The sequence below is a fragment of the Platalea leucorodia genome (genome assembly GCF_965183815.1).
Source record: "Platalea leucorodia genome assembly, chromosome: 9".
Classification (NCBI taxonomy): domain Eukaryota; kingdom Metazoa; phylum Chordata; class Aves; order Pelecaniformes; family Threskiornithidae; genus Platalea; species Platalea leucorodia.
In genome coordinates this window covers 34316331-34343183 of record NC_138831.1, presented here as the reverse complement: position 1 = coordinate 34343183, position 26853 = coordinate 34316331, and the positions used below count along the sequence as shown (strand labels likewise).

At 37.1% G+C, this 26853-nt stretch overlaps 1 protein-coding gene across 2 annotated transcripts in view; it reads right to left on the bottom strand.

Moving 5' to 3' along the window:
- Nucleotides 1-208: 208 nt before the first annotated feature.
- APBA2 (amyloid beta precursor protein binding family A member 2) overlaps nucleotides 209-26853 on the bottom strand; it is a gene marked incomplete at both ends in the record, with an annotated part of 45362 nt that continues 18717 nt past the window's right edge. The window contains 9 exons of one of the 2 annotated variants that reach the window (XM_082322582.1): nucleotides 209-280; nucleotides 1756-1896; nucleotides 8225-8344; nucleotides 9144-9356; nucleotides 11328-11507; nucleotides 14996-15181; nucleotides 22573-22659; nucleotides 24261-24296; nucleotides 25660-25805. In XM_082322582.1, coding sequence (XP_082178708.1) covers nucleotides 209-280; nucleotides 1756-1896; nucleotides 8225-8344; nucleotides 9144-9356; nucleotides 11328-11507; nucleotides 14996-15181; nucleotides 22573-22659; nucleotides 24261-24296; nucleotides 25660-25805 — 1181 coding nt within the window. The remainder of the gene's footprint in view (nucleotides 281-1755; nucleotides 1897-8224; nucleotides 8345-9143; nucleotides 9357-11327; nucleotides 11508-14995; nucleotides 15182-22572; nucleotides 22660-24260; nucleotides 24297-25659; nucleotides 25806-26853) is intronic. The other variant, XM_082322581.1, reaches the window with a different exon arrangement.

The following is a 26853-nucleotide window of genomic DNA, read 5'->3' as shown; positions in this document are numbered from 1 at the left end:
TGTCCTTGACCATCCTTCTCATCACTTTTTGGCAAAGAAATAAAAAGGAAGGAGAGAAAAGGCAGAGACACCTGTCTGTTCCTTGTTTCGGAGTCCTCAGGTCAGCTTCAAAGCCTTTCATTCATACAAAATACAAAATTCTCTTCCGCTATGAGGGCTTCAGCTTTGATGGAATCATTGAGTTATTTTGCTGCAAGAGAGTCGCATGCTAGATGTATAGGGGTGTCTCTTGTCCGGTTAGAAGCCTGAACATGGCAGCTGGCATAGTCTTCATGTGAATCTGTCAATTGATTTACACAGAAATCAACAGAATTGTTACTAGTTTAAAATAATCCGTAAGGCCCAATGTGTCTCTCCCTGTGGTGTAAGTGCATTTATTGTCCTGGTTTCTATAGATGTGAATGTTACCAAAGTTCCTAGTTCAAAGTTTTCTGGTTCTAACAATCTGGATTGCTGTCTTTGCTTTTTTTGTGCATTCTTTTTTTTTTTTTTTAAATGACAATGACAGGATGCAACATCATATAGCTAAAAAGACACCTAAACACTTCCTATTGTTATACCGTACTCCAGTTACAGCCCTTAAAAAGAAACAGCACAAACCTCTCTGAAAATTCATTCTGCTGTTCTGGTATTAACTGAACTTAGATTTTTTTCTTCTATCTTCTTTCCCTGTGGGACTGTCGTTTTGTACATATTTTCTCCTAATTGGAGTATGATCCTCTGAACACAAAACTTGGACTTTATCACCTGATATTTAAATGCCAGTGAAGAGTTTGGTGGAACAGGTTCTCTTATGGCCAGTGTTTTTAAGGTCTTTCTACAAGTAGTACGGTGATAAGTGTCAGAGGAGTTTTACAGACTACCAGGATTAAAGGCATCAGGTAATCAGAGTTGTATCAAAAATGTAGTAACACCTGTTACTACAGACAATGCAAGAGGAAGGCAGGTAAACTTTACTAACTGATGGTACAGACCCTCACCAGCCATATGCTGCCTTGATATTTTGGTCTCTTCATGCAGAAAGAAAAAAGTTTCATACTGTCCTCATATGTTTAGTGAGATGTTATGTAGCAAAGAGGTACCATAAAGGCATAGAGACTCTATTGAAATCTACAGCTTTGTTCCTGCCAACGTGCACGTACTCTGTATTATTTTTCAAGTATCATTTTCCATGGGAAGACAAGTTATCTTTGATTTTTGGCAAATGAACTAGTGCAAGATCTGGCCAGGATTGTGTATGATACTACCACTAAATTCAGCAGGGATTTTGATAAACTGGAGGATCTTGTTTATTCATTGCTTATTTCTCTAAAAGTACTGGAGGAAGATGTCTTTAAATTATTACCGAGGTAAGTCGGAAATGTTCAGTGGAAATGAAATTATTAAAATACATATCAATTGGAATCTCTCAGCTCTTTGAATGTTAATTTATTTCTATGGCAGATGCTGTAGTGATAAGCCAGGAGATATTTTGATAGCTAAAATGCTTGTGCGATTTCTTCCCTTAATTGATTGGTTTAATTCAAACAGTAGGTTGAAGGTTCAGAATCATGCCAGGAACTCTTGAGTGGAAAAATGCTGTGAATGTGCATCTAATTGTTCAAAAATGTTCTGCTAATTGTTTGTTATTAGTGCTCAACTCCAATTTACTGAGATGCTGGTTTTAATACTATGTTAAGACACTCTTTTCAACTGAAAAAATATATTCTTTCAACAGTTCTAATTCCTTGATAAAATATTTATTTTTTTTCTTACCTCTCCCACTGAATTAGACAATGCTTGTACTATCTTCTCATGAGCAGTAGCAACAACACTTTGTCCATTTATTTCAATAATACGATGTCCGACTCTTACCCCTCCCCTCTCAGCTATTCCACCTCGCATCAAGCTGCAAATCTGCCAAGAGAAAGCAAAGTTTATTAAAGTTTAGGAATGCCATCATGTAGCAGTTACTAGGACTTAATACATAGTGATGAGTGGTGACACTGTAAAGATTCAAGAAGATATTTGTGAAAAGTATTAAGCAATACTGTGAGTTTTTAAAGGCTGGTTTGTTTTTTTCATTTTTGTTGGGGTTTTTTTCCCCCAAAATTTCTGCAAATTGCAATTTTTATTTTCATTCTCATGGTCTGGGAACATATAAATACCTAACACAGTGATACAGGTAGCAGCCATGCAAAAGAGCAGAGTTTGGGGGAAGAGAGAAGTTTTAAGTACTGTTGGGACAGGAGTGATTTTTAAGTATTTCTGACTGTTCCACCTGGACTCTTTCTGCAAACTATGACATTATTCTTTCTGAATAACGGGAAATATGAAAAGTGCTAAAGTAAAAATTAATCTACAACAGCAATTTTTTCAAATACATGGGGGAAAAAAAAAAAGATATAAATCTTAATCCTTTACCCTGCACAAATGCTAGTTTAGGGTGAAGGAGAGGCTGATGCTATGCAGACTTTCTATATTTAAAGGTGATCGGTCAAAAGGATCACAACGATATAAGGAAAGATCTATCTCAAAGTTACAAGGAAGAAATTTTTTATGATGAGTGGTGAGACACTGAAGAAGGTTGCCCAGAGAAGTTGTGGAGGCCCCATCCCTAGACCTGTAAAAGGTCAGGTTGGACAGGGCTTTGAGCAACCTAATCTAGTGGATGAAGTCCCTGCCCATGGCAGGGAGTTTGGACTAGATGATCTTTGAAGGTCTCTTTCACCCAAACTGTTCTGTAAGTCTATAAAATGTGCAAATTCTGTTTCGTTTTGCAGGCTGTTCTCAGCATAGTGAAGTGTGACAACTTGTTTCCTGTGCCTCTGCATGCTGGAAAAGGGCACTCTGCTCTCCAGAGCCACTGCTTTTCTCCATGTTTTACAGTGCTGCTGGCCATAGGGAGCTTAGGATGAAGAAGGCAAGTCAGGCCACTGTTTCAACTGGCAGCTGCAGGTACCACTAAAGAACCAGGCACAAGTTTTGATGTTTATGCCCCATACAATAGGGGAATAATTCTACAAGAAGAGTTACATTCACCAAACATAGTCCCAGCAGACACTGCTACTTAAAATTATTCTGAGGTTGCAACATGCGTGGTGTACAGGCAGAAAGAAAAATCTCAATCCAGTATAGGAAATTCAAAAGAATGTTTCCTCCTTAGAAACAGTATCTGTGCTATGACAGGGCCCTCCCTGACAGACTAGGCAGCTGTATATTAGATAGAAATTGTTGGTAAATTATTTCAGAAGACTAAGCTCACGCAGCACGTAAGGCAGATAATGCATAGCTTGAATCCCTGGAACTGAACAGAGCTTAGCAGTGCTGAGATTTACCTTTTGTTTACTGAGAAAAACCTGTTCTTGGAGGTAAAGAAATGAGCGCTAGAGCATCCAGTGATGGCTGGTTCTGCAGTTACTGTCAATGGTTAGAATCATATGCCAAGAATTATTATTTGCTGACATCTGGTAATTTGCTCAGAGCTAAATACAAGTATGATAAGACATGGCTTGTGTCCCAGTGAGTTTGTAATCTCATTCAGAAACATAGTATGCGGGGAGATGGCCAAACTGGAATATATTGAAGGTGAAACATTGTGTGGGGTTGACCAGAATCTTTTCTGTATGACACTAGCAGTTTCCTTTAAATTCCTCTTCACAAATAACAATGCTATAAAAAATGAAATCCCTTCTTACTCGAAGTTTAGGTTGCCTGATATGGGGAGCAAAAATATATAGTTATTCTTTGCTTATAAAAGGTCTTTCTCAGCTATCTGAAAAAAGACTTCCTCCTGCAGTGAGACTTATCTTACACCACGCTATCGTTAGTGGCTGAGCTTTACCTACTGTGGTTCATAAACTATTTCTCATGGACTTTTATGGATAGAGGCACCATCAGGCCCTTCACAGAATTGCGTCTTGAATTTCAGTCACGTACGATGTATTGTTTTGCAGGTAGTCTACCTTCTAATCATATAGCTGGCAAGATAAGCTGTACTACATAGATCTTCTCTTTTATAGAAAGCTTCTCAATTCAACTCACTGTTAGAATAACAGTTTGCTCCTTGCTGTTGGGGATTGTATGCAGTAATCTGAAAGGACAAAAAGCAGAATGTGCCAAAAGAAACCCAGTAAATATATTTTTCACAGTATAAAAGGAAATATAGAGACAGTACAGCCAGCTGAAATAAAAGCTTTCAGAGCAAATGGAACTGTGACCTCTCACCTCACTGGCATAAAGGAAAAGATAATGGCTTGCATATCTATCCAGAGCACCTTTCATTGTGTGGCTCTCAAAGCACTGTTAATACCTTCAGTGAATTTCTTCTTTCTAACAGCCTCAGACATAGGAAGTGGTCTCTTATCTTCATTCAAGAATGTGATCCCTCTCTGGGGAAGGGAGTCAGCTTTCTTCTTGTGAGCATTAACTATTTTAATGAGGTAGAAAGAGAAACAGACACAGAGCCCAAGTGGCTCTGCCTAGCCTCACACATCCTGTTAAGCTAGAGACAGAGTGCAGGTGTAAAGAAATAGACTGTATTTAAAGCACACATTTATGTGGCTCCTCTATTTGCAAGGGGCTGAGTCAAAGCAGCCTTAAGACTTTTGTCTCCAGCCAGTGGAGCTATGGCAGATTAGGCTGGCAAGTTTAAGCTGAGCAGTACCACTAAGTAAATAGGATTCTATTCAGCCAGGATTGTTTAGCCTGCTATACTTGTTGAACATGGTGACAGCTGTAATGTTATTAAATAAAGCATGATGGATCTGGATCTTCTTGTAAACAAGAGCCTATACTCTATTTACTATGTAAACTGAAGAAAGAAAAGAAGAAAGGTGTAAACCGTACTGGTTCAATCCATTCAGCTGTTACAGATTCTGCAATGTCTTAGACAAGCTGCAGTGCATCAGATGTGGAACTTCAGTACCTTCACAATCAGTTTTATTGCAACTACCCATTGTGTAGCAAAACATTAAGGATAGAACAGTGCAAGGCAAACTAACTATTTATTCTATGTAAATGCCTTAGATATAATCTATTAAACCAGGTTTCTCCTCATCTCACTCCTATATTTTTTCCCCAGTTTAAATAAATATAAACAGAAGCAAGGAAGAAAAAATAAACTGTCCGTTCAGTTAAGTTTTACCTAGTTTTACTGTATTTTTAGATAGAATTGTGCTAAGCTAGGGACAGGGTAAATACACTTTTCTGAGACAGTGTCTGAGCTCTGAGATCTAGACTGAGAAGTGGTGCATTATCAGCAGTAAAAATACAACTGGTAATACAAAGATTTTTCATAATTTAGGAAACAAGATAATGATGTGATACAAAAGGACCGCTTGTATCTAAACATAACTTTAAAAGAAGGTAGCATAATGATTTTCAGAAGGTGGCTGATAGGTCACCTTAAGTTCACCTCCCCATCACACAACATCCATACTTGTTTCATATGTATGCACAATATTTCTTTTTTTCTGAGTGTTTTACAGTTCAAATTTTAGATTCCTTTTATAAATATGCAATGAAACATTTCATTTTGCAAGATTAGCACTGTGATTTATGCCGTTGTGCTGTTCCCTAACTAAAACTTCCAAAAGCTGCACTACTAGCACTACATGAAGCACAACTTCAGGCTTTGCATTAATTAAACTATACAGAATACAAAAAGAAAAGTCACCCGCAGCAGCCCCAGTCTCTGCATCTTCCTGATACCCTATGCAAGCAAAACCCAGCTCAGATAGTACTTTTGTATGTCCAGGTTGTTTATGAGCTATTCACTAATATAATAGCTGCACATCCTGCACAGATGAGATAGGCAGAGTGAAAAGGAACCACCGCAAAATGGCTATCAGAAGAGGCACAGAAATAAGTACCAGCTGTATGCATAATGAGGTAATGGCATATCAGTAGGAGACATTTATTTATACCTGTTCTGGCAAGCCATTTATTTCTTCACTGTGCTAATGCTGAGCCAACAAAGAATAAGGATATTATTTCTGAATCCTGTGATAATTTATAACAGTTGCTGGCAATTACAAAACCGCTTTTTAAAAGTTCAGTGTCAAACCACCAGAGAGGTGTACTTTGCAGAGTCATATTTTCAAATGTTAAGTGAAGAAAGACAGAGTTTATCTGAGGAAGGACTTTAGGCCTTGAAGCTCATCTATATAGCAGCCTAAGAAAAGATGTTAATCTCTCCTTTTTGTTCATTGGCTTCCATATTCAAACACAGAATCTTTGTAAATTAAATGTATTATAAAGCTTTCTTTTTTTGTTATCCGAGAAGGATTTTTATGCTGAATTTGGTAAACTTTACATTGGATGTCATCTAAATGTTGCTCATTTAGTTGGAATGAATTATGACCATCCAGTGTGGTGAAGATGACAAATGACCAGTAGATGGAGTGAGTACACTATGAAAGAAAACAACCACAGTCTGCAGAATTTACTAAACTAAGGCTCCAATTATGAAGGCGATGATTAGTTGGGACAAGGTGAATAGATTGTCTCACAGACTCCGTAACTGCCTCTGTCCATGGGACGACATGATATGCTGCTTCTAATCAACCTTGGCCTGATTCTTTTCCCTAGCCCTGACCCAACCCTCGCCCAATGCTGTGACAGGCCTCCTAAAGAGCTGATAAATGCACAATAGTATTGCTCCTTATTCCTTAAATATATTTTCCTCTTTTTATCACAGTACCAGCTGAACACACTAGATTTACAAAGGATAGCAATTAGGAAATAAAACAACACCTCATACAGTGTTATATGCTGTTCTTGGCACTGGCACCCTCTGTGAGATCTTGTAAAACCAGATCCCATCCTGTTCATCCTTTTTATACCAAGACTTGGGATTTGCTAACAGACTGAACTACCAGCAATAACCATACCCACTTAACATACACATCCACGTAGGTGAAAGGGGATCAGGCACAGGCAAAGTAGGACAGAAATACACCACACACCTGATTTTTCTGTATTTTTTTACAGACCTCTCTCTACTCAAGTGTCAGAGCATTAATCTCAAACGTGACAAATACTTTAAACCTCTGCTTCTAAAGGATGTCAGCCTGGGGTAGGTATCACTTCAGAGTGCTTCCAGCTGGACCAGGGCTTGTAGCGGTGTTCTTTATACCAATCTCTGCTGTGACCACAACATGATATGTGATCTTAGGTAGGAACACTTAAAATGTAGGTACAATAATAACAGAGATGGCTAGCAGAGCTGAAAATCTACTAATGAGCCATCTGTTTGCTAAACCACAGTAAGACCCATAAACCATATCCTGTGGAGTTACCTGCTACTCTTCCAAGGGTGGCAAACAGAAATCTGGCAACTTCAATCGATGAGTTTCACAGAACAGGGGACCAGAGCCCACAGTCCTTTGTGATGTGGTTTTCTGTGTGAGCAGCCTGATTATTTTTTTTCCTAGACTGGAGGAAGAGGAGATGGTGATGGTCCTGCACTACAGACAGTCCCTAATGCTAGTATCAGCCCCCAGAAAGGCCAGGTGACTACCTGAGCTAGTTGTGTTGGAAGTTTGCTTTGGAAAGGTATCAGAGAACGGCTTGGGAAGGAAGAACTACAAGAAGAGGATCCTGAGCTGCACTGAGTAAGTGTTATCTGCCACATTCATTCTCCTGTTTGCTGCTGTTATTACAGGGAAACTGAAGGGATACCTGGGCCACAACCTATACAATTACTTGTAATGAGAGGTGTTTAGTTTTAACCAGAGGAGTTTACGATTACATTCCCTTGCCCACTACCATGTGATCCAAATAAATTGTGCACAGCGAAATAAAAATGAAGTGTCTTTGTGAGTGTGTGCTGAAATTCAAAAAAGAGAAACAGGATCAGAGCTAAGATTAGAATGTTATAATTGTAAAAACCTGTTTCAGCATAACTTTTCTTTGCAACTCTGGCATGCTAATGACAGAGTTATACGTGAGTTAGCTGATCCAGATATTGTACCAAACAATCTGGACTATAAATCTTGTGGCTGTATTATGTAGGAAAATCCCTCAAGAATGGCAATACTTGGTCTCCTGGTGTTGTCTATTTGCATTATACTACTCAGAGCTGTGATTATAAGGTTTTGATTAACTCAGGGATCACAGTACAAAAAGTGAGGTCATGTGCAAGGACTTTTTCAGTACTTCAGTGTGTTTCAAGAAAGAAAAAAAAAAAAAGAAAAAAAAGCCAAACACAAAACCAAAACACTCACTGAACACAGAAACTTACAATTCCATTCTGTACACTGAAGCCCAGCTGGTATTTTAAGTCTGGCCGTTTTATGAGGACAGTAGTAACAGGAGGACAGCTGACAATGTTCAGTTTGACTTGCGTCTGATTCTTGAGACCCTGTAAGATATTCCAAAAGTTAATATTTCTGAAATGGATCTTAATTTGCTCTTTCATTAGTGGTTTCCTAATTGCAAGAGTATAAAGCAGCTGATCTGAGAAAGAACAGCTAGAGTTAAGAGAAATCTATTGTTAACTTAGAGATGTATTTCTCAGTTTCCTTTATTTCCTAAGCTATTTGGCCCAACAAAACATATTAAAACTTTACCTTTAATTACTATAGAAACTTCAAGAAAGTTTTCAAGAAAAAACAAAACTGACTATTGCTTGCTCTTTACCAGCATCTGGCTAATTAATGTCCTGCTGTTGCTGCTCTTGGTAAATCTGCACAGACATTAGATTTATTCTCAGTGATTAAAAACAATGCATTCTGAGATTCCATCGTGTCTGGGGAATCTTTGTATGCTCACTTGATCTGTCTTGCAGTCTACCAGCCTCCATCCATTTGATGGAGCCCAAAGAAGCATCGTAGGTTTTAATCCTCAGATTTTAATTTGGAGGCTGTGGGGAAGCCTGAAGCTTTGAAGATAGCTAAGTAACTTAATTTAGGCAAGGGGTGGTTTTTTTGGCCTCGTTTGTTGTAGTCCAGTAATAAAGATGCAGTCAAATCCTCCAGTCCTAAATTCCTATACATTATCATCCCTGAATCTCTGTTTCTAATTCTACTACTTTTTTTTTTTTTTTTTTTTTTTCCCCTCAGTGACATGAAAATCTGCTGGAAATCTACAGGGTCACTTGTCAGAATATTGCATCTCTGCTGGCTTACAATCTACAGCATATACTTGTAAGTTTGGGGTACCTTTATGATCCCTTGGCATGTTGCAAGAGGTAGACCAACTAAGCTGGTCCCGTTAATGGACATAATTTGGTCTCCAATGCTTAGTTTTCCTGAACGGGCTGCAGGGCCTCCATTCATCATGTTAGCCAGGATAACGGTGGGTAGAATGGATCCCCATCCAGATTCCACAATCACTACCCCAAGAATTTCTCCCTTCTGTTTTTCTAGCTGGAGCTGCAATTAAAAAGAAAAAATAAAATTTTTTTTTTTTGCTTTGAGTTGTCTAAATTTGAGCACTAGCATCTCAGTTGTTCCTGAATAATGCCTACAAGTTACAAAAAGAATTCTATTCTTTGCCATTAGGTAGTAGCATGACTTCAAAAACGCTGTTAAAACTATATAACACATACCTATTTCTTTTCAGGGGTATCCTCCACTTGTTTGTTGAAAGTCATATAGGTCCTTATAATAAGCAAAAAACTAACACATTGGTTAACTCTATAGAAAGTGGTAGAACTGAATACCAAATGAATGAATGCCAGAGAAGTTTTTATCCTTCTTGGAACCTGGCAGCTAGGGGAGGCTGTAATATTTTGTGGCTAAGGCAATGCCTCGAGCACAGGCTTGAGTTCAGCTCCACTTCTGCCATCACTGCTCAGGTTGTCTCTTGATCTCAGGCTTTGTCTGTCCTTACTTTTAGCAAAGATCTCTTGATTGTTATTGTTGTTGTTGTTATTAACATTATTATTATTACTCACATTATTGAATATACTTGTGCCTAGCATGTTAATCTAAGATCCCTGATGTGCTGATGTAATGTAAATTACGACTTCTCTTCAATTATGGTGATGCTAACTGTTCAGTAATTGTAGCATATCTAGCTTTTACAGAAGAGGAGTAAGAGTTTACGTAGAGAACATACTCTAACAAAATACTGGGAATTATTTTCTTTCAAATGTGGAAGGACAGGGACATTCGTACTTATGGGAATCACAAAGGCCACCTGACTTTTGTTGAAGCTATCAAGGCTTTGAACCAACCAACCAGTATGCCACAATTCTGTCATTGTTCAAACATTCATAAACCAATTAGAAACAAAGATGCCACAAAAATAATGACCTTTTTAATCACTTTGAAATGTGACACATTTGTATTTTTCTGTTCCTATTCTAAGTTAAACCAAGATTTGTTCAGCTGAATTTTACCTTGTTTGCTACAAGAGAAATATTTTTTCATGCTTATATGCACATGAAAACACTTTATTGATATCTAGTGACTGCAGACATATAAAACTACACATCAAATCATAACCCTTCTATCTGCAGGAATAGGTGCAAATGTGCTCTTCCCAAGAACACACATGCCGCACAAAAGAACCTGCAATGCTAGAAAAAATGAGTATAAGTAGGAAAGCTGTGACTGAAGGATTAAGCAATTTGCAGTTCATCTCAAATTTAGATTGCTTTAGGACTCAGCATAGAAACTCTGACCTTTGGAACATGGGCCAAACCCCTATCACACTGCAGCAATTAAGACAAAGCAGAATCTGGGTGCAACTGCACTCACCACATTCTGGTTTGGAATGCCCAGTATTACGGTGACTTTTGTAGGAAATGTAAAATGTGAAATATATGGCTGTTGTACAGAAAGAATCCATTACATACAAAATCAAATTTAAATAGTTACACTTATGTAATTTGGGGCACTTAAGGGAAATTCTTGCCTTTGCATGCATTATGAGTGCAAAACTCCATTTCACGTGGCGGTTTGGCTGGTGTTCTAATAAGGGAAGAGAAATTGTCCTGCGTAGTGGCACAGCATCCTGGATTCATGGTCCTTGTATCTATTAAGTAAGAAATCACTTACAACATGCATTAAAATGGATTGTCATCTCTCTTTCTGTATCAATACATTTTTAAAACATAAAACCACCTTACACTGTGTACTGTGAATAGCTCAGAGCTTATCTATGTCAGATGTAAATGTACTTTGTTGTTGTTTTGATCAATGGAAGTAGAAAGACGCTGAAAATGAAAAGACGACATTCTAAAAACTTCTAAAGCTGCTTTTAGTAGCATAGTATTGATGAAGCAACACATCTTGAGATGTAAAGTCATCCTTAAAATGCCAAAAGATATTTTCATGAGAACTATATTCCTCTGAAAAAATGGATCAATCTGAAATGAAATTCCAAAACTAGTTTACCTCTTTGCAGTTTTCGGAATTGGAAAAGTGTATGAGATCATCATTGTACATCTCTTGGGTATTGATGATGTCACTGTATTCTTTCTGACTGAGATCCTCTGGGTTAATTCCATTGGCTCTTAAAAACTCTTGGTAAGCCACACTGAAAGCCTGACCAATTGACTGAGCTATCAGCTGTGCCTAGAATGTAGAACAAAACACAGCTCAGAGAAAGGACTGATAAACAGTTTACCACTGAAACCATAAGAAACAAGAAAGAGACTGGATTTTAAGACAGAGTCAAAATAAAGGATCCTGCAAAGTTGCTGCGTTAGTATGGATATAAAGTCACTTTAAGGTCAGTTGTACAGAAAGAATCCATTATATCCAAAATCAAATTGCAAACTCCATTTAAAAACCCTGCTGATCTCCTTTCATCAGTACGTTGCAGTAGCAAGCAGCCATATGCTATTTATGTACTCGTTCCAATAAACACTGGAGGGTACTGGCTTTGTACCAAAATGGAACAGAGCTTACAGAAAGACTGTCACAAACCCTGCTTCTGATCGCAGTATATTTGCAGGAGTGATGAGAGAACGGATGCTCTGCTTGCACATGCCTTCACAGACATGTATGCCCTGATGATTTTGGTTGTTATGTCACCTGCTGCTTCTCCACCTTAGTTTTATAGGACTGAAAATACTGCTTCAACAAAACCATCTGCTCTCCTATTACTGCCATGATACCTGTCTCGTATTCCCAGCAAACCAGTAATAGCCCTACTTACCCATTACATGTCTACAATAGCTATTCCCATTAACGCCTTGACTAGCAATGTCAGGGATGCTTTCAAGAACACAGCCAGAGCCATGATTATAGCTTGTTAATGTTAAGAACAACTCTTTAAAATCCCCTGTGTCTTTATTAATTTTTGAAGCACTTATCTGTGCATGCATTTTACTACAGTATGCAATAAACGGTGACTTCCCATTACAGTGGGCTGTATAGCGAGTACAATTAATGAAACATTATAGTGACTGGTATTTGGATGTCTCAGAAATCTATATACATTAGAAAGAAATCTACGGAAACCGATGACGATGATGATAATACTAACAACTTTGCACATCCAGCACACTGCAAAAATCAACTAATTAAAGAACTATTGAATAGCCATAAAATTTACTTCCTTGTTCCACTAGATGGCACTGGAACAGAGAGAAACAGAGGTAGAGATAAGTAAAAGGAATTCGTAGTCAACTTTTTCTCCACTTGATTTTTTTTTTTTATTTTCCTATTCTGAGTTTACTGCAGCTCACAGGAGAATGCCACGTTGAGTTTTGTATATTTGTGGTTTTCAGGTACTGTATTCTGTCATCAGGGGATATGAGTAACTCCCAACGATCTGTGAGGAGTTAATTGCATCTTACGTCTAAAAATATTACTAATCAAACCTATAAAACTATTCTGGAAATGCAACCCACTTTCTTAGACAGTAGGCACATGCTAAATGCATTATGAATGCATAGGGGTTTCTGGACAACATTGTAAATCTAAATCTTCTTGCAATCTGCCGATCAGAGATGCAGTGTTGTCTTTGATGATAAAAGGTGGTTTTCTTATTTCATTTATGCTGCAGTACACAAAAGCACCAATCTGCTTGATTGGAAAATGATTTTAGAAAATCAAGGACATAATTACTCTAGCCAGTCACAAATTGTTCCTTCATATTTTAAAACATCTTTTCAAATCTTATCAATATACCAAGAGGTTTGTAGTAGTATGGTAGTAGAGAAGTCATCAAGAACGTTTTTATATCATTCCATTATTAAAGTTTGTCACCAATCCTTATTGACTTCTTTTTTCGATCAGCAGTGCCGTTGCTTTCTCTGTGGTTAGTCCTTTGCTTTCGCCGCCATTCTACATTCTCAAAACAAACATGTCTAGATGTCATATTCTATTCTATTACTACTAGTTAACAGCCAGTTCTCACATCTTAATTTCATCTATATCTCCAAGTTTTTATGAATGCTTATAAAAGTCTTCAGTATTATGTACAACTTTGAGATAATGTAATTAAGTTGCTTGAAAAGGTCACCCCAGCAAAGCAGTGGGAGAGCTGAGATAGTAGGTCTGAGAACAATCCCAGTCTAGCACTCTAACCTTTAGACAATGCCATTTGTCCTTCACAGGCTTAATTGCTTTAAAATAACGAAAATGATTGCTTAGCTCAAAAAATATGCAACCTGTGAGTTATGACTAGCTGAACCAAAGAACTCAATTATTTTTTAATTGGTATGACAGAAATTATATTTAAATCTGTTCCTATATAATGATAGTCAGAAATTTTTAGTACTGCCTATTACTAATACTTGTATGTCAACTGTCAAGCTAGAAACAGACAACAAATTTTGCTTTTTCTGTTTTACTCGCTTGGTATTTTTTTTCCATGACTGTTGTAGGTTGAAATCGCCTGGTCTGCCACTTCAGACACAAATATCTATTTTGCTACAAAAACAAACCTGGATGTACCATAGCAGTAAAGCAAGGTTATCTTCCTTTGCCACAAGAGGTGAAGGCATGGCACACTAGCACTTTTTACAGGGGTGAAGCAGGATGCAGCGGAGATGTACAGAACTCTCTTGCAACCACTACTTCTGCAATCCTATTTTGAGAATGGCTCCAAAGTTCTTTCATCTTTTGGTATTTCTGATGCAAGTGAAAATTAGAACCTAAATTCTGAAGCGGTCACTCCTTTTTTAAACGGAATTTTAACAAAAAGTGGTTTAGGGCTAATATGGTATTAGATCTCAGAGTATCCTTTGGGAAAAAATGACTGAAATTATGCTTTCTGTTGTATAGATGTTCTGAGAGAGTAGTGAGAGCGAGTTCTTCCTAGCCTTTTAACTTAAGAATTGCTAAATTCTTCTGGCTGTGAAGAAAAATTTCTATAAATATAGAGAACTATACTTCCTTAGCTCTATTGCATTTATATAAAAATTTTAATTCATAATCGATGCTAGGGATGAATAAAGAGAACTGAAAAATAAACAGCTGAATGTGTTCTTAAATATCAAAGGATCAAGTCGCATGTTTGAGAGTATGTATACCAACTACAAGTAAGCAAGCCATAAGGGAATAAGGACTGGGTAGAGGGCAACCTTGTGCCAGGCCTGCCAAGCTGGTAGATGTTCTCAGCAACTTGGCTTCAGTTGAAAGAGGTCCAGAACAGTTCCACCTCATTGCTAAGTGTCTGGAGGTTTAAGTGTGTCACTATGTGCCAACCCGCTGAACTAAAGGATCCAATCCAGGATGAATGATCAATCTGATATCCCATAAGTTAATTTTGGCCATGAATGGCCATTGACTTCCAGACAACTCCAAATAATTAGGTACTAAAGCATTTGGGGAAGCATTGTTGAAAGAACACAAATGATTTTATAACACATGAGACAAAGAGTGGATATTTTGCGACTGAGGAGAAGACATGAATTTGCGACATGAATTTGTGGAGACAGAAAAAAGATATGAATAGGGACAAACAACTGGCTAATGTTTCCACAGATCACCTGTAGCTTCAATCAGAAAAGATTATTGACAACAAAAATTCATTCAAGAAATTAGATGTAATTTCAGAGATTCTGTAAATGAGATATGTTGTTTAAATAAATTTAATTCCATTTACTTACATCCTCTGATTCAAAGACATGGCATATCATTTTGTACTGCTTTTTTCCTTCCTGGGCACCAGGTGTTGTTTCAATACAGTCTTGAGAAGCTGATCTTGGCATGCGACGTCGCGCCATTAAAACCACAATGTTACCAATGTCGGCAATATATGAGATTGTGCGCAGCGCATGATCCATCATTGTTTCCTACATAAAGCAAAGAGAAATAAAGTCATTCTTCATGCCTGCTGTTATTCTACAAATGCTGCATCTTCCCTCTCCTTGGCCTATTGCTTGAGAACGACAAAAGCTACAGACGTGCTTTCTATGGGCCTGGCTCTGACACCCCTTACACAGTAAATGGGCCCAAACTCCAACTGAAGGTATGGTGGCTGTTCAAGAAATTGGCTTCAATGGAAGTGTTGCCTGAGCAAATATAACATGGTTGCTATTGTAAAGCAATAATGAAGATCTGTACTAATGTTTTCTAAACATTTTGTATTAGTTTTGCTGAATGTAGCAGATGCATTTCACAATGACAGAACATTTTAGGGAAGTCATATGTATATAAGAAAATGGTATCATTTCCCAATTTTTTTGAATCATGTCCTATAATAGCAATAATATCTAAGGTAACATTTTCTCATATACATCAAAGCGATCCTTACTTTTCTTTGTAAAGAGCTATGACGGCAGTATTTCACCTTCTCTGTAAGCAGAATTTTTAATACTTTTTTCTGGCTACCTATATATCAGATCAGTTTGGAGGGAACTGGTCTAGTGTCTGGGCTTACAGTCAAAATCCTATTCCAGTCAGTGTTATTAGGCTGCCAATTCAATTGTGCTGGGAGAACTCAACTCAGAAGAGCTGTTGCCTGTGAGAATGATTTTAAGTGGAAACCTGTCCAAGCTTCATCCTAATGAACACTTCTTATGTAAGAACACCATAAAGAGTACTAAATATAAAAAGTCTTGAAACTTCCTGCCTCTGTCTCAAATCCCTGAGCTCTGCATCCTTTTAATTACTTCAGCCTTTAAAACTCTTATTTTACTTTCTGCTATTAGCAGGGGAAATCCCAGCCTACTACTTCTAAATGCATTTTTCACAGGAATATATCATTATTCAGTGGCTTTAATTAAGTATTGAGTTGCCTGGGACAAATGAAAACTGAGTGCATATTTGTAGTCAGAGAAGGATATGTTGCCACTAAACTTGTTATATTTCAGGTATTACTATTTTATCTTTTGTTTCCATCTCCAGTTCATGCTTCTATCAATTGTTTCTTATATAAAAGAGCAATGAGTTCCCAGAAGGAAGAACCTTCAGGGACATTTTATAACAGTTTCTGTGCACCACTAAGTATGAACTTGTAGTAAGTTTTATTATTTCTGAACTCAGCGTTAAGATGAATACATTAATGTGGCTGAACAGCTAGCAGTCTCATTTTCATTAAAAGGTTTCTGTATGTAAAATAATGTTATTTTAATAAAACAATGTACGTGACATTGCTGCAGTGATAATTTCAAAGCCTAATATATTTTGATATATTTAGGACTGTAAAGACAAACAGAATTATATACTTATTTACACTAATGTTTTAGACAATTATTTGTACCTTCATACAGGTTTTATTCAGGATACTGTATAAGCAACCTGATTTCTCTTTTAGTTTGGTTTTTTTTTTTTTTTAATAAAAGTAAATAAAAAGCCACAACTTCTCTAAGTTCCCAGAAAGGTGTGTTGCTATGGAAGATGTTCCATAATGGTAAAAACCTTCTAGGTTTAAAATGAGAGTTTTAGGAATGCTCATGCAATCAAGTAATCTGATTGACTGTACTTCCTTTTAAGTGCCTTGAAAAAATCACTGCTACTGAAGTCTGTGTATAATTACGGAGGAATAGAAATGCCTAGGAAAAAAAGGTAATATAAATTATGTTAGTAACACTTATCTAGCAGATATTTTGACAATTTAGACAAAATATTAGAAAAAGTCTCCTAGCTATAAGGACCCACAGAAGCCATAAAACTGTATTTTAAGGCGGCGATGATTTACATTTTTTCCTGAGGAGACATTCAAGAACTGTATGTTGCTCTTCACTATGTGACTGTGCTGTCCCTCCTCACCCCCCTACTGCCCACATATCACCATCTGAGTTGAGGTGCTTGTCCTCTGTATTTGGAGCAGTCAGCCTTTGCTCCTTCTCAAACAAAGCCAGACTCTACTTTGCTGTCATGTGAGTAAAACGCCTGTGTCCCGTTACAATGGTCACACGATGTGTGCACTTCTTGTGTGACAAAGAGGAGCCTGCAGGAGGCTCATGAGAGGTAATTTTAATATCAGGCTGACAGGGTAATTAATTCAGCTCTCAGACATGGCTGGTGTGCTGTACTGAATCCAATCTGTTGCCATTGGGTGAACATCCTTGGTTTAAGGCAAAAAAGAGTCCAAATCATATTTTTATGGGACATTTCAAACCTGAGCTTTATAGGCTTCTTAAATGGGATGCTGCTTACTTTAAAACCTTATGCTAAGTACTTATTTTAATTAAGATAAAGCCTTCTATTGAAACAAAGACCAAGAAAGTGCCTCCAAACCATGCTTTGTTAACTTTGTTTTCTATCATTTCTTTACATATTTTGCTATTCTAGAGATGAACTGTTCTCTTCTTTAAGAAACAGAAAGGGCCCATCTGAAAATTCCTTCTTGCTGGGGTCATTAGTTAGTTTGGAGGGTTTTCCAGACTTTTATTTATTGCTCAAACTGGAAACAACCAGAAGCATAACAGTTTTATTGATCAAACTAACTGAGTATGTCCCCTTCACACACAAACCCACCCCCCCGCCCCGCCACCCAAACAAGTAAAAACATCCACCAAATTCTGCCTGAATTGGAATAAAAGAATACTTATTATTGAATCAATTTATTTTGCTTTACTTTGTGATCTCTATTAGTTTTGAGTCAGTAAATTGCTTTCTGGTGTCTAACATATCTTTGGTTCTTGGCCAAGACTGAGGTTATTTCTGCTGCTTTTGGTATCTGCTTGGATATATATGTGGATATTTCCAATGTGAAGAAAGAAAAATTGATTACAGGTTTGTTGGGTTGGGGTTTTTTTACCTAAGAAGGCCTTTTGGGGTTTTTTTTTGGTTGGTTTTTTTTTTTAATTATTTGCTAGTGGCTCTTGATATGTATCAGAATATCCCACTGAGCAGCATGAGGTCAGTTTTCATCTAACTCAGTCAGATGACTGAGATACCCTCCTTGCTGTGTCTGTAGTGGCAGGGTTTCCCTTGATATCTGATCTTCAAAAAAAACCTATAATGTGCTGTGAGATAATACATGATTTTCATCATTTGTATAAGCAGCAGCATCCTTTATATAAACAGCTATTAGTTTACCATTAGTTAAACAAATCTCTAAGGCCTAAGAGAGAAAGATTGTTCCTCAAGTCGACAAAAGTAATTGTTTTAAGAATTTCAGTACAATTTAACTTGACAGAGAGAGGGGGGGAAAAAAAATCATTGTTTTTTAGAACCACCTGTCTTACCAAAGAGAATCACTACCCATAAAATTATTGTAATGATTCTTCTCAGGCTTGAAATATAATGTTCTATGCTTATCCCTAAACTATGAAAAGTGATGATGGTTAAGATATGGTTTGGGGGGTGTCTCTAAGGGTTGCAGGGGCTCAGTAGGATTTATAGCACTTCTCTCAGTATGGAAAAATGTTTTATAATGGACATCGCTCAGCAGGATCTAGGGAGCTCTGCAGAGATAATTGCTTTTCTGCAGAGATAATTGCTTTTCAGCAGTCTGTACTAAGTATTCTGTAAGGGTGTAATCATACATGCAGTGTGCACAAGAGTGAATGGAATGGGAAAATGAATGCATTTTATCTCACCTGCCAAGAAGGTCTTTCTGTCCTTATTGTCACACAGAAGTTACTCATAGGGGTTTTTTTTATTTTCCCCTTGTAGGGGTGAAAGCAGTCATTCCCCCACTCCCTCCCACCTTTGTCCTGTCTAATGCAATTACAATTAGGAATAAGGCAAATAATATATAGTGACTGTAAACATTTCCTTACTTTTGACTTAACTTTTTCCTCTCTCACTCTATATTCCATTCCACTCTATTTTCCATTACCATTATCTCATTTTCACCCTCTCTCCTCCTTTGTTACTTTCCTGTGAATCCTTCCATCTCTGCCCATCTGCTTCTCTATTCTTGCCCTCATCCCTTTTCTAGGCCCATCCATTCCATCCTTGTTATCCTTATATGTGTCCTTAGAAATTCAGTCTCTCCTTTGGCCTTTTTTAATAGCCCTGTTCGATCTTCTCCTGTCCAGATTCCCCTTTCTAAGGAACTCTTTTAGAATCCCATTTGTTGTCCCTCTTGAAATGCAAAGAACACCTGAAGGAGGAAAACGTAAGCATCTTCCAAGCTTTCAAGCGATATAGTCCTGTGGGAGTGTGAATTAGACAGCCTAATGAGTCAAAAGATTTTACGGAACCAATCATCTACCAGAGGCTCTGCATATACACATTTGTGACCTCTATATCTGGCTTTTTCTCTGATAGTTTTCCCAGTTGCTTCACTCCCAGCTTCTCTTCACTGAATGAGCAAGAAGATGGGAGAGGCTGCTGTGATATTTCTGCTGTTTTCGTGCAGTGACTGCAAGCCTGTAAAGCTGCAGCAGTCAGGGAAGAATTGCTCTCATATGAGGCAGGCATGTGGCCAAACCTAAGGTTGCTTCTACCACATATACTAAAGAGGTGGGCAACCTGGGCTGAATGTATTCAGTAACTAAATGCATAAGTAACTAAAAAGTGGCAGGGGTGCCATTTCCTAGTGTTGCTGAGGGCAACAGAATCACCAGAGCTGGCTCTGTTCCAACGTGGCAATACACCTTACTGGTGCTACTGAGCATTTTGAGCCCTGCTGCATGTCATTTTTTAACAGAGAATTTTACACTTTAAATCAGCTGCTACCTCATGTGAGCTATACAGATGGATTAAAACACGAATGGCACACTGCAGAAATAGGTTTTATATAATTGATAAAGCCATGAAAGAACAGATTGTCTCTGCCAGCTGCCACACCAGATGAAATAGACCTATGGTAATTACACCAGTCAGGAAACTTCACTAGCACTGAAAAATATTACCAAGCCAAAAAATGCAAATGCATGCCAACAGCAATGCTAAAAAGTCATGGGGATAAGTCTCTTTCTTACAGCTCTCTGAAAGACCCACTGTAAAAAAAAAAGCAAGCAAAAAACCCAGGGCAAACACCAGAGAGCTTGTAATTATAATAATTTCCAATATTGCTATTTTCATCTAGCTGAACAGCTCGTACTAGACACCATTCCTCATGGTGCATTGCATTTTATATCACTAGACATCTCAGGGGAATCAGGAGAATAAGATAACAGTTACTTTGACAAAGTGTTTATGGTCTGCCTCAAAGGACTTTCCTTTTTTATTTTTAAAAGGGTTGGTGTTCAGCTGAAATGCTGAACTATTTAAAGAAGGGAAAGATTGACTTCCTCTAAGACTAATCCTTACTCAACAAAGAGAACTTATCTTTATACTGCCATATATTCCAACTATAAAATGTAGCTGTTCATCTATCAATAATTGTCTGTAGTCATCTTTACACTAATAATTACTAGCATTTTATTTTCTGCTAATGCAAAAGGTAGTCATAAGCTTTGGTAATATACTCTCTGGATGATGCATGTTTACCATGAGGTCAAAAAAAGGCTGAGCCATAACAAATAGTGGTATTGGTTATCATGCATGAAATGCAGTATCAGGACGATTTATGGATGGGAGATTGTAAATACTGCTGCCCATGTTAGATGGGATATTCTACTGCTCATCTGGCTCCATCTCTTGGGAGTTCTAGTGGCCTGTTAAGGACATCTGCATATGTTAAAAGAAAAATAATCCATTTCCTGGAGATACTATCATTACCCTCACATTAAAAGATGGTCATGCTCTCTTATATTTCAGGAAGAAGTAGATGCCTCATGGTTTGCACTGTTAGAAAAACAAATTACATACTAATTGAAAACAAAACAAAATCCTAAATGTAGAGTGCTACATTTGCCTTCATTGAAGTATCTCCTATAGTTTCAGCTCAGTTCTTCAGTTAGCCACGATATTTCTGTGCTCTGATGTTATATACCAGGATACAAGTTCAATAACCATTTTCTCTGTCCATCTTCCAAGTTGTTTATGAAAATATTGAACAGTACTACCTGAAAGAAACATGCTTGGGAGTCTCCCTCTGCTCTTTATCTCTTCATGTTGCCATCTGTATGGCAGAAATAAGTGCACAACAGAAATAAGTGCACTCTCAGAAATTTTTTTAGCCTGCTTGTATCTCTTGTATCTAGATCATATAATCTAGAAAATATATACAAGATAAAAGTCTTATTTAAGTCAATAGGTGATGTGTGCTGATTCTGTGCCATAGACAAATATATTCCCCGTCACAAAAGAAAACGATTGATTTGACATGATTTACTTTTGACAAATCTGTGCTGACTCTTACTCATCTCTACTCACAAATTGCCTACAAAGGGTTTGTTTGTTTTGATATCTTTCTGACAGTTGAACTTAACTATAATCCTTGGTCTGTTCTGCTACTAAAAAAAAAAGACTAAATATTACCTTCATAAGTTCTGGAAGAACATAATTGAAAGGATAGGATAAGGTCGCTCCAACCATTTTTCCAAATACTACAAGATGAATTTTATAGTTTGGCTATATCTAGCTTAACTAAGCACTTTCTAAAAGGTTTGTTCTTTAATGTAACTTGAGGTCTTACCATTTTTCAGCTGCTGTTAGCTGCATACAGTGGAGTTTTTTAGTGAAAACTAAAGCAAAAAATGTCATTAAAATTTCCCTTTTCAAAGCCTCTTGTAAGAATGAAAATTTAAAGGCTTTCTGTAAGTATGATCAAAGGCTAAGAGATCTTGTGAGATTATTATACTAAATATTGGGATCCGTGTATAAATTATATGTATTTCATTGTAGATTCCTTAAAAAAATCCTGCATATGAAGATCGCCTCTTATTGAATATATATATATGTATTCCTAGAAGATGAGGCTGATTATTGCTGTGGTCTCCAGATGCTTCTTTAATATGAATAATCAATAATTTGCCTTAGGCAAAGACGATGGTAGCTCAGATGTGGCTTATGGAAAAATAGGAGGTTAAATATTAAAAATGGCAAGATACGAGTAGCTTAGTCAAAGCAGCAAATATTAGACTGTAAATTTGGTTACTGAAACTGTTTCCGAGAAACAGGGTACATGCATTCTGAAAGACTTCTGAATCTTTTCCTAAATTAAATTATAGATCTTGGTAACATGCAGACATTTTCCAATACATCAAATAAGCAAAACTCTGTCAGTATTACTATGTTGGCAAATAGCAAGTGTTAGAACAGTAGTAGATCTAACACTGCTCTTTCTGAATATTCTCACAACAGTGAATTTATCTAAATTTAGTAAAGTTTCCCACTAATAGTATAAGAGCTCAGTCTAACTCAACATTATTCTTGAAGAGTTTTAATCATAACTTACCTGTGTGTCTGCATTTAAAACTTTGATTCTCTGTGTGGAGATGAACAGATCGACTTCAGTCAAGCCCTGGGAATCTCCCTCTGAAGTCTAAAAGACAGATGCTTTGTTACACGGGGAATTTTAATTTCCTCTTTAAAATGACAAATTCACTGATCACTTCAAGCATAATGTGATGTGAGGCAATTGCACTGTTAAACCACTACAAAGACAGCTATTCAAAGGTGTTTCTAAATACATGCAAAGAATGCTTTTATTGCATAGAAAGAGTGAAGCATACTCTGATTTAGTGGGTAAGTGAATTTTCGGAGCCCGTGGGACTGACAGCTTAAGTACTAAAATTCTCTATTTATAGCCAGAACAGGAGAAAGAGTGTGGCTTTTTGTTCCCCACTGTCTCACGGATGCACTTCAGTACTTGAGGCACCGGAAGTGAGAAAGTAGGAGAATTGAGAAAGTGACTTGCTCCCCATCAGCTGCTTAGCTATTGCCATCTTCAGTGAGCTCAGCAAAAAAAGTGCAAGCTGGTGGTCAGTACTGTGGTGGGTTTTAGGGTTTTTTTCTAGAAAACAAAGAACTGAGCACTGAACTCATATTTCTCTCATACCACAGAAAGTCATCAGCTGACTTTTAGACCTCAACTTCTGAGCACTGCTCACTAGGGGAACAGTTCCATATCCCATTACAAAACATGGTCACAGAGCAAGTGGGATTACAGCGTAATGCCACATTGTTTCCTAAGTGTGAGTCCTGGCTCTGCCCAGGTGAGAAAACAGGAGAGAAAGTGGCAAAGCAGCTGCTACCTCTCAATGAAGCATCATCCAAGACCTTACCTAATACTCTTGGGTTCCAGCAGGAACCTAGTTATTCCTCCAGGCTACGTGTCCACAGTGCACTATTGCAACTGGTATTTAGCAGCACCCATGTTAGCAGCCTCAGAATAAAATAGCCACAGACTGTAGCACCCTGTGCTAAAGGCAGGCATCAGTCTCCAGGTCAGAGACTGGTTCTTTGACGAAACAGTGCAAGGAAGAATCATGTTTTTGCTGCTCTTTTCTGTAGTTATAAAGACTTAGCTATGCCTGTATTTAATTCAGATTAATTTTATTTGAATTAAGTCTCATCCAGCAAAATACAAAGCAAGCATATACTTTGGCAGAGATTACTTGCATTGCTTCATCCAAGACCATCAAAAAAAGCAAAATCAATTTTAGTGATATTTTTGTCAACTGTATTTAGTTAACTGAAGTATAGTTTTTAACTGAGTGAAATGTCTCCTGTATGAATTGTTCCAGCTACTACCTGGTAAATTTATTTTGTTTTTAAGTATTGACAATAATCTAATAAATATACAGTAAGTCACAAGCACAGGAAATACATTTACTGCTTTGGTTAGTAAAATAAAAGTAAGCATTAATTAAAAAAAATCTCCCGGATAACATTGGCTGTATATCTGGACTGAACAAATCACAGGTAGTCAACAGAAGAAGAGCAGCAGACTGGCACTCCAGCAAATGAACAATGAAGAAAATGAGTTCATTTTATTCCATCCAGTGTTCTACTACTTAACAAAGAAAAAAACAAAATGACAACTTTATGAGGACCCATAATGAAAGACACAACACTCCATGGAGAACAAGTACAACAAAAATGTAAGTAAACATTAGCATTCAAGAAAAACAGTTTACACACCGCTTTTTTCTTGATTTTAGCCGCCTTTTGCATCCTCTGAGGAGTAGCATAAAAAAAGAATGCAGACAGATGTACACACAAAGAAAGAGAAAAGACAGTGTGGGAAGTCAGGGAAACCTTTTGACTATGAATCCAGACTGTTAAAAATTAAAAATTTGGGGGCAGTGGGAGAAGGATGTGCAAGAGAGAAAGATTTGTTTATATCTTATGCAGTTCTCAAGCGTAATTGGATTTAATGGCACTATGCATGTTGTCAATTGATTACAAAAAAATTGGTACCAGAGAGTGTTGTCTGTTAACAGCTGCTCATAACATTTATCCTGCTAAATATGCAGCAGTCTAAAATGAAAGTACATGCACTATTTTAAGCTCAAGATTTTCTACCCATATTAATCATATGTCTACATGTACTTGTTGAACAAAACGTAACTCAAGCTCTTTCTATGGCTAGCTAAAGTAGTCAAGTATGCCTGACAGATTCGGATTGGTATTAATATATGAAACAGTTTTTAGGGAGTTAACTGCAATAACAGTTACTTGTGCTTGAGACATCACAATATGCTAAAAAGAAATTCAAAGGTTTGGAAAGTTTAAAGAACTGGACCTTTCTTGCCTTCCATTTGTTTCTAAATGCCAAATCAATCATCCATCATGACAGTCTTGCTAAGTAAATGATTTTCCCAAACTGGTTTCCTTCAAGAACAGGCAATTTTTACCAATTAAATATTTTATTGACTAAGCACATAATTTTTCTATTAGCATTTAAATCTACCTTCTTCTAACCATGTGTTTATTTGCATGAGGTGTTTATTTGCATGAGGTGTTTACAGCAGATTCACAAAAAATTGTAACAGAAGAATCTCCTACTTGGATTATTAACCAAAAAAAAAATGTTTATACACAGCTGTATGAAGCAGTCTATGCTACATTATTTACACAGAAATTGTTCACTGTAAATAGCACCAAATCCAAACACAATAGTGATGAATCTTCTTGTCCTAAAAAAGTAATAACTCAATATGTTGAGAGTAATCTTCACAATTTGTAGTAAGTTAAATTTATTAATGACATAAGAGGAAAACCATAGTCAAACAAATATCCTGTGCTTTGGCATTGGAATATTTCCTAATTGCAATCTGCAATTTGTCTTTAATACTTGAATTCTTCATACAGCTTCCAAACAATTTTGAATAGACTCGGAAATATTTTATATTTTGTTCCTCAGAGATGCCGTATGTATCTTCATAATAAGCACTGGAAACTAATGGTATTTACAGTACTAGATCTATACTCACATAAGTGCACTTCAGAATAGGTTTGAAGCTGCAGATCCTGTACTGTTTAGGGATCAACTGTCAAAGGATCAGAGAGTATTCTACAAACCATAAAAATCCCCTACCTTAACACGGCTCACCGCCTCTTGGGCCTGCATCATTCTTATGTTTTTGGAAGGGTTGCGCTCAGAGAGCAGCTGTGTAGAGCCCAGGTAATTGGCTGCAAAGATGATTCCATCAATGAGGTCTTCAGGTTCACAAGGCCCTGGAACTGACATGAGACATTTACAGTTACTGCCTTTCAAAAGAGGGTAGAGAGATGAGAAATTGAAAAAAGGTTATTGAGGCTTGAACAACCTTTTTAATACCTTTTCTAATATGAAACAGGTGAAGAAATCCAGTGCAAAAAAAATGATGCTTTTCCTTATAATTATTTAAAAAAAAACCATATTAACCAAACATGCAGTATTTAAAACATTGCATAGTGGTTTGATTGTGGAATCGTAGAAGAAAATAATTGGAAAATTTTTGCTGTGCTGCATTGATAAACACATTGGAATTATTTGCAAGTTTCAGAAATGCTGATAGGTCACTTTATCATAACTTTCTTACTGTTTATATGTATGACTGTTACAGCGCATGAGCTAAACTTCTGCTTGATTACAGATTTGTGTTTCCATATTTTTTGAGATGTTTGTAGAAGTACACAGCCCCCAAACATCTCTGGCAAAAATACTGATGAACAATGGGCACAAAGGTGTACTTCCCTTCAGCAAAAGTCCACCATGAAACTTTAACAGTTAAGAAAGTTTAGGAAACAAGAAAAGTAGGCATCTTGATGCTGTTTAGTCATGTGTAAGGCCTGAATTCAGAGACTGATAGAAAATACAGTTCCCAGGCAGCTACAGATTGTATAAACTGAGAGCTGGAGAAACATGCTTCTTGTACAGGAGTTCAATAAAATGTTCACAGTCTAATCAATGGCATCTGCACAACAGGTCATACAGACTTTTCCTCTGAAAGCAGGGAAGTCACAGAAGGCTGTTATGGAAAAGGAGAACATGGAAAGAGTATGAAAAATTTCATGTCAAAAAAGAGAGGAAAATAGTGGAACTTAAAAACATCTTGATTTTTTTTTTTTTAATTTTAGCCTTCATTTAACAAAATGCCTTTGCATGCACTTAGTATTAATTACATAGTGACTTTGGTGAGATTCTAACATTAACTTTTCTAACATTTCGCAAGCTGTTTCTTTCCAAGGATGAAAAAGAAGGGGCAGGGAGAAGAGAATAAAGGATAGTATTTATATCATACTGGGC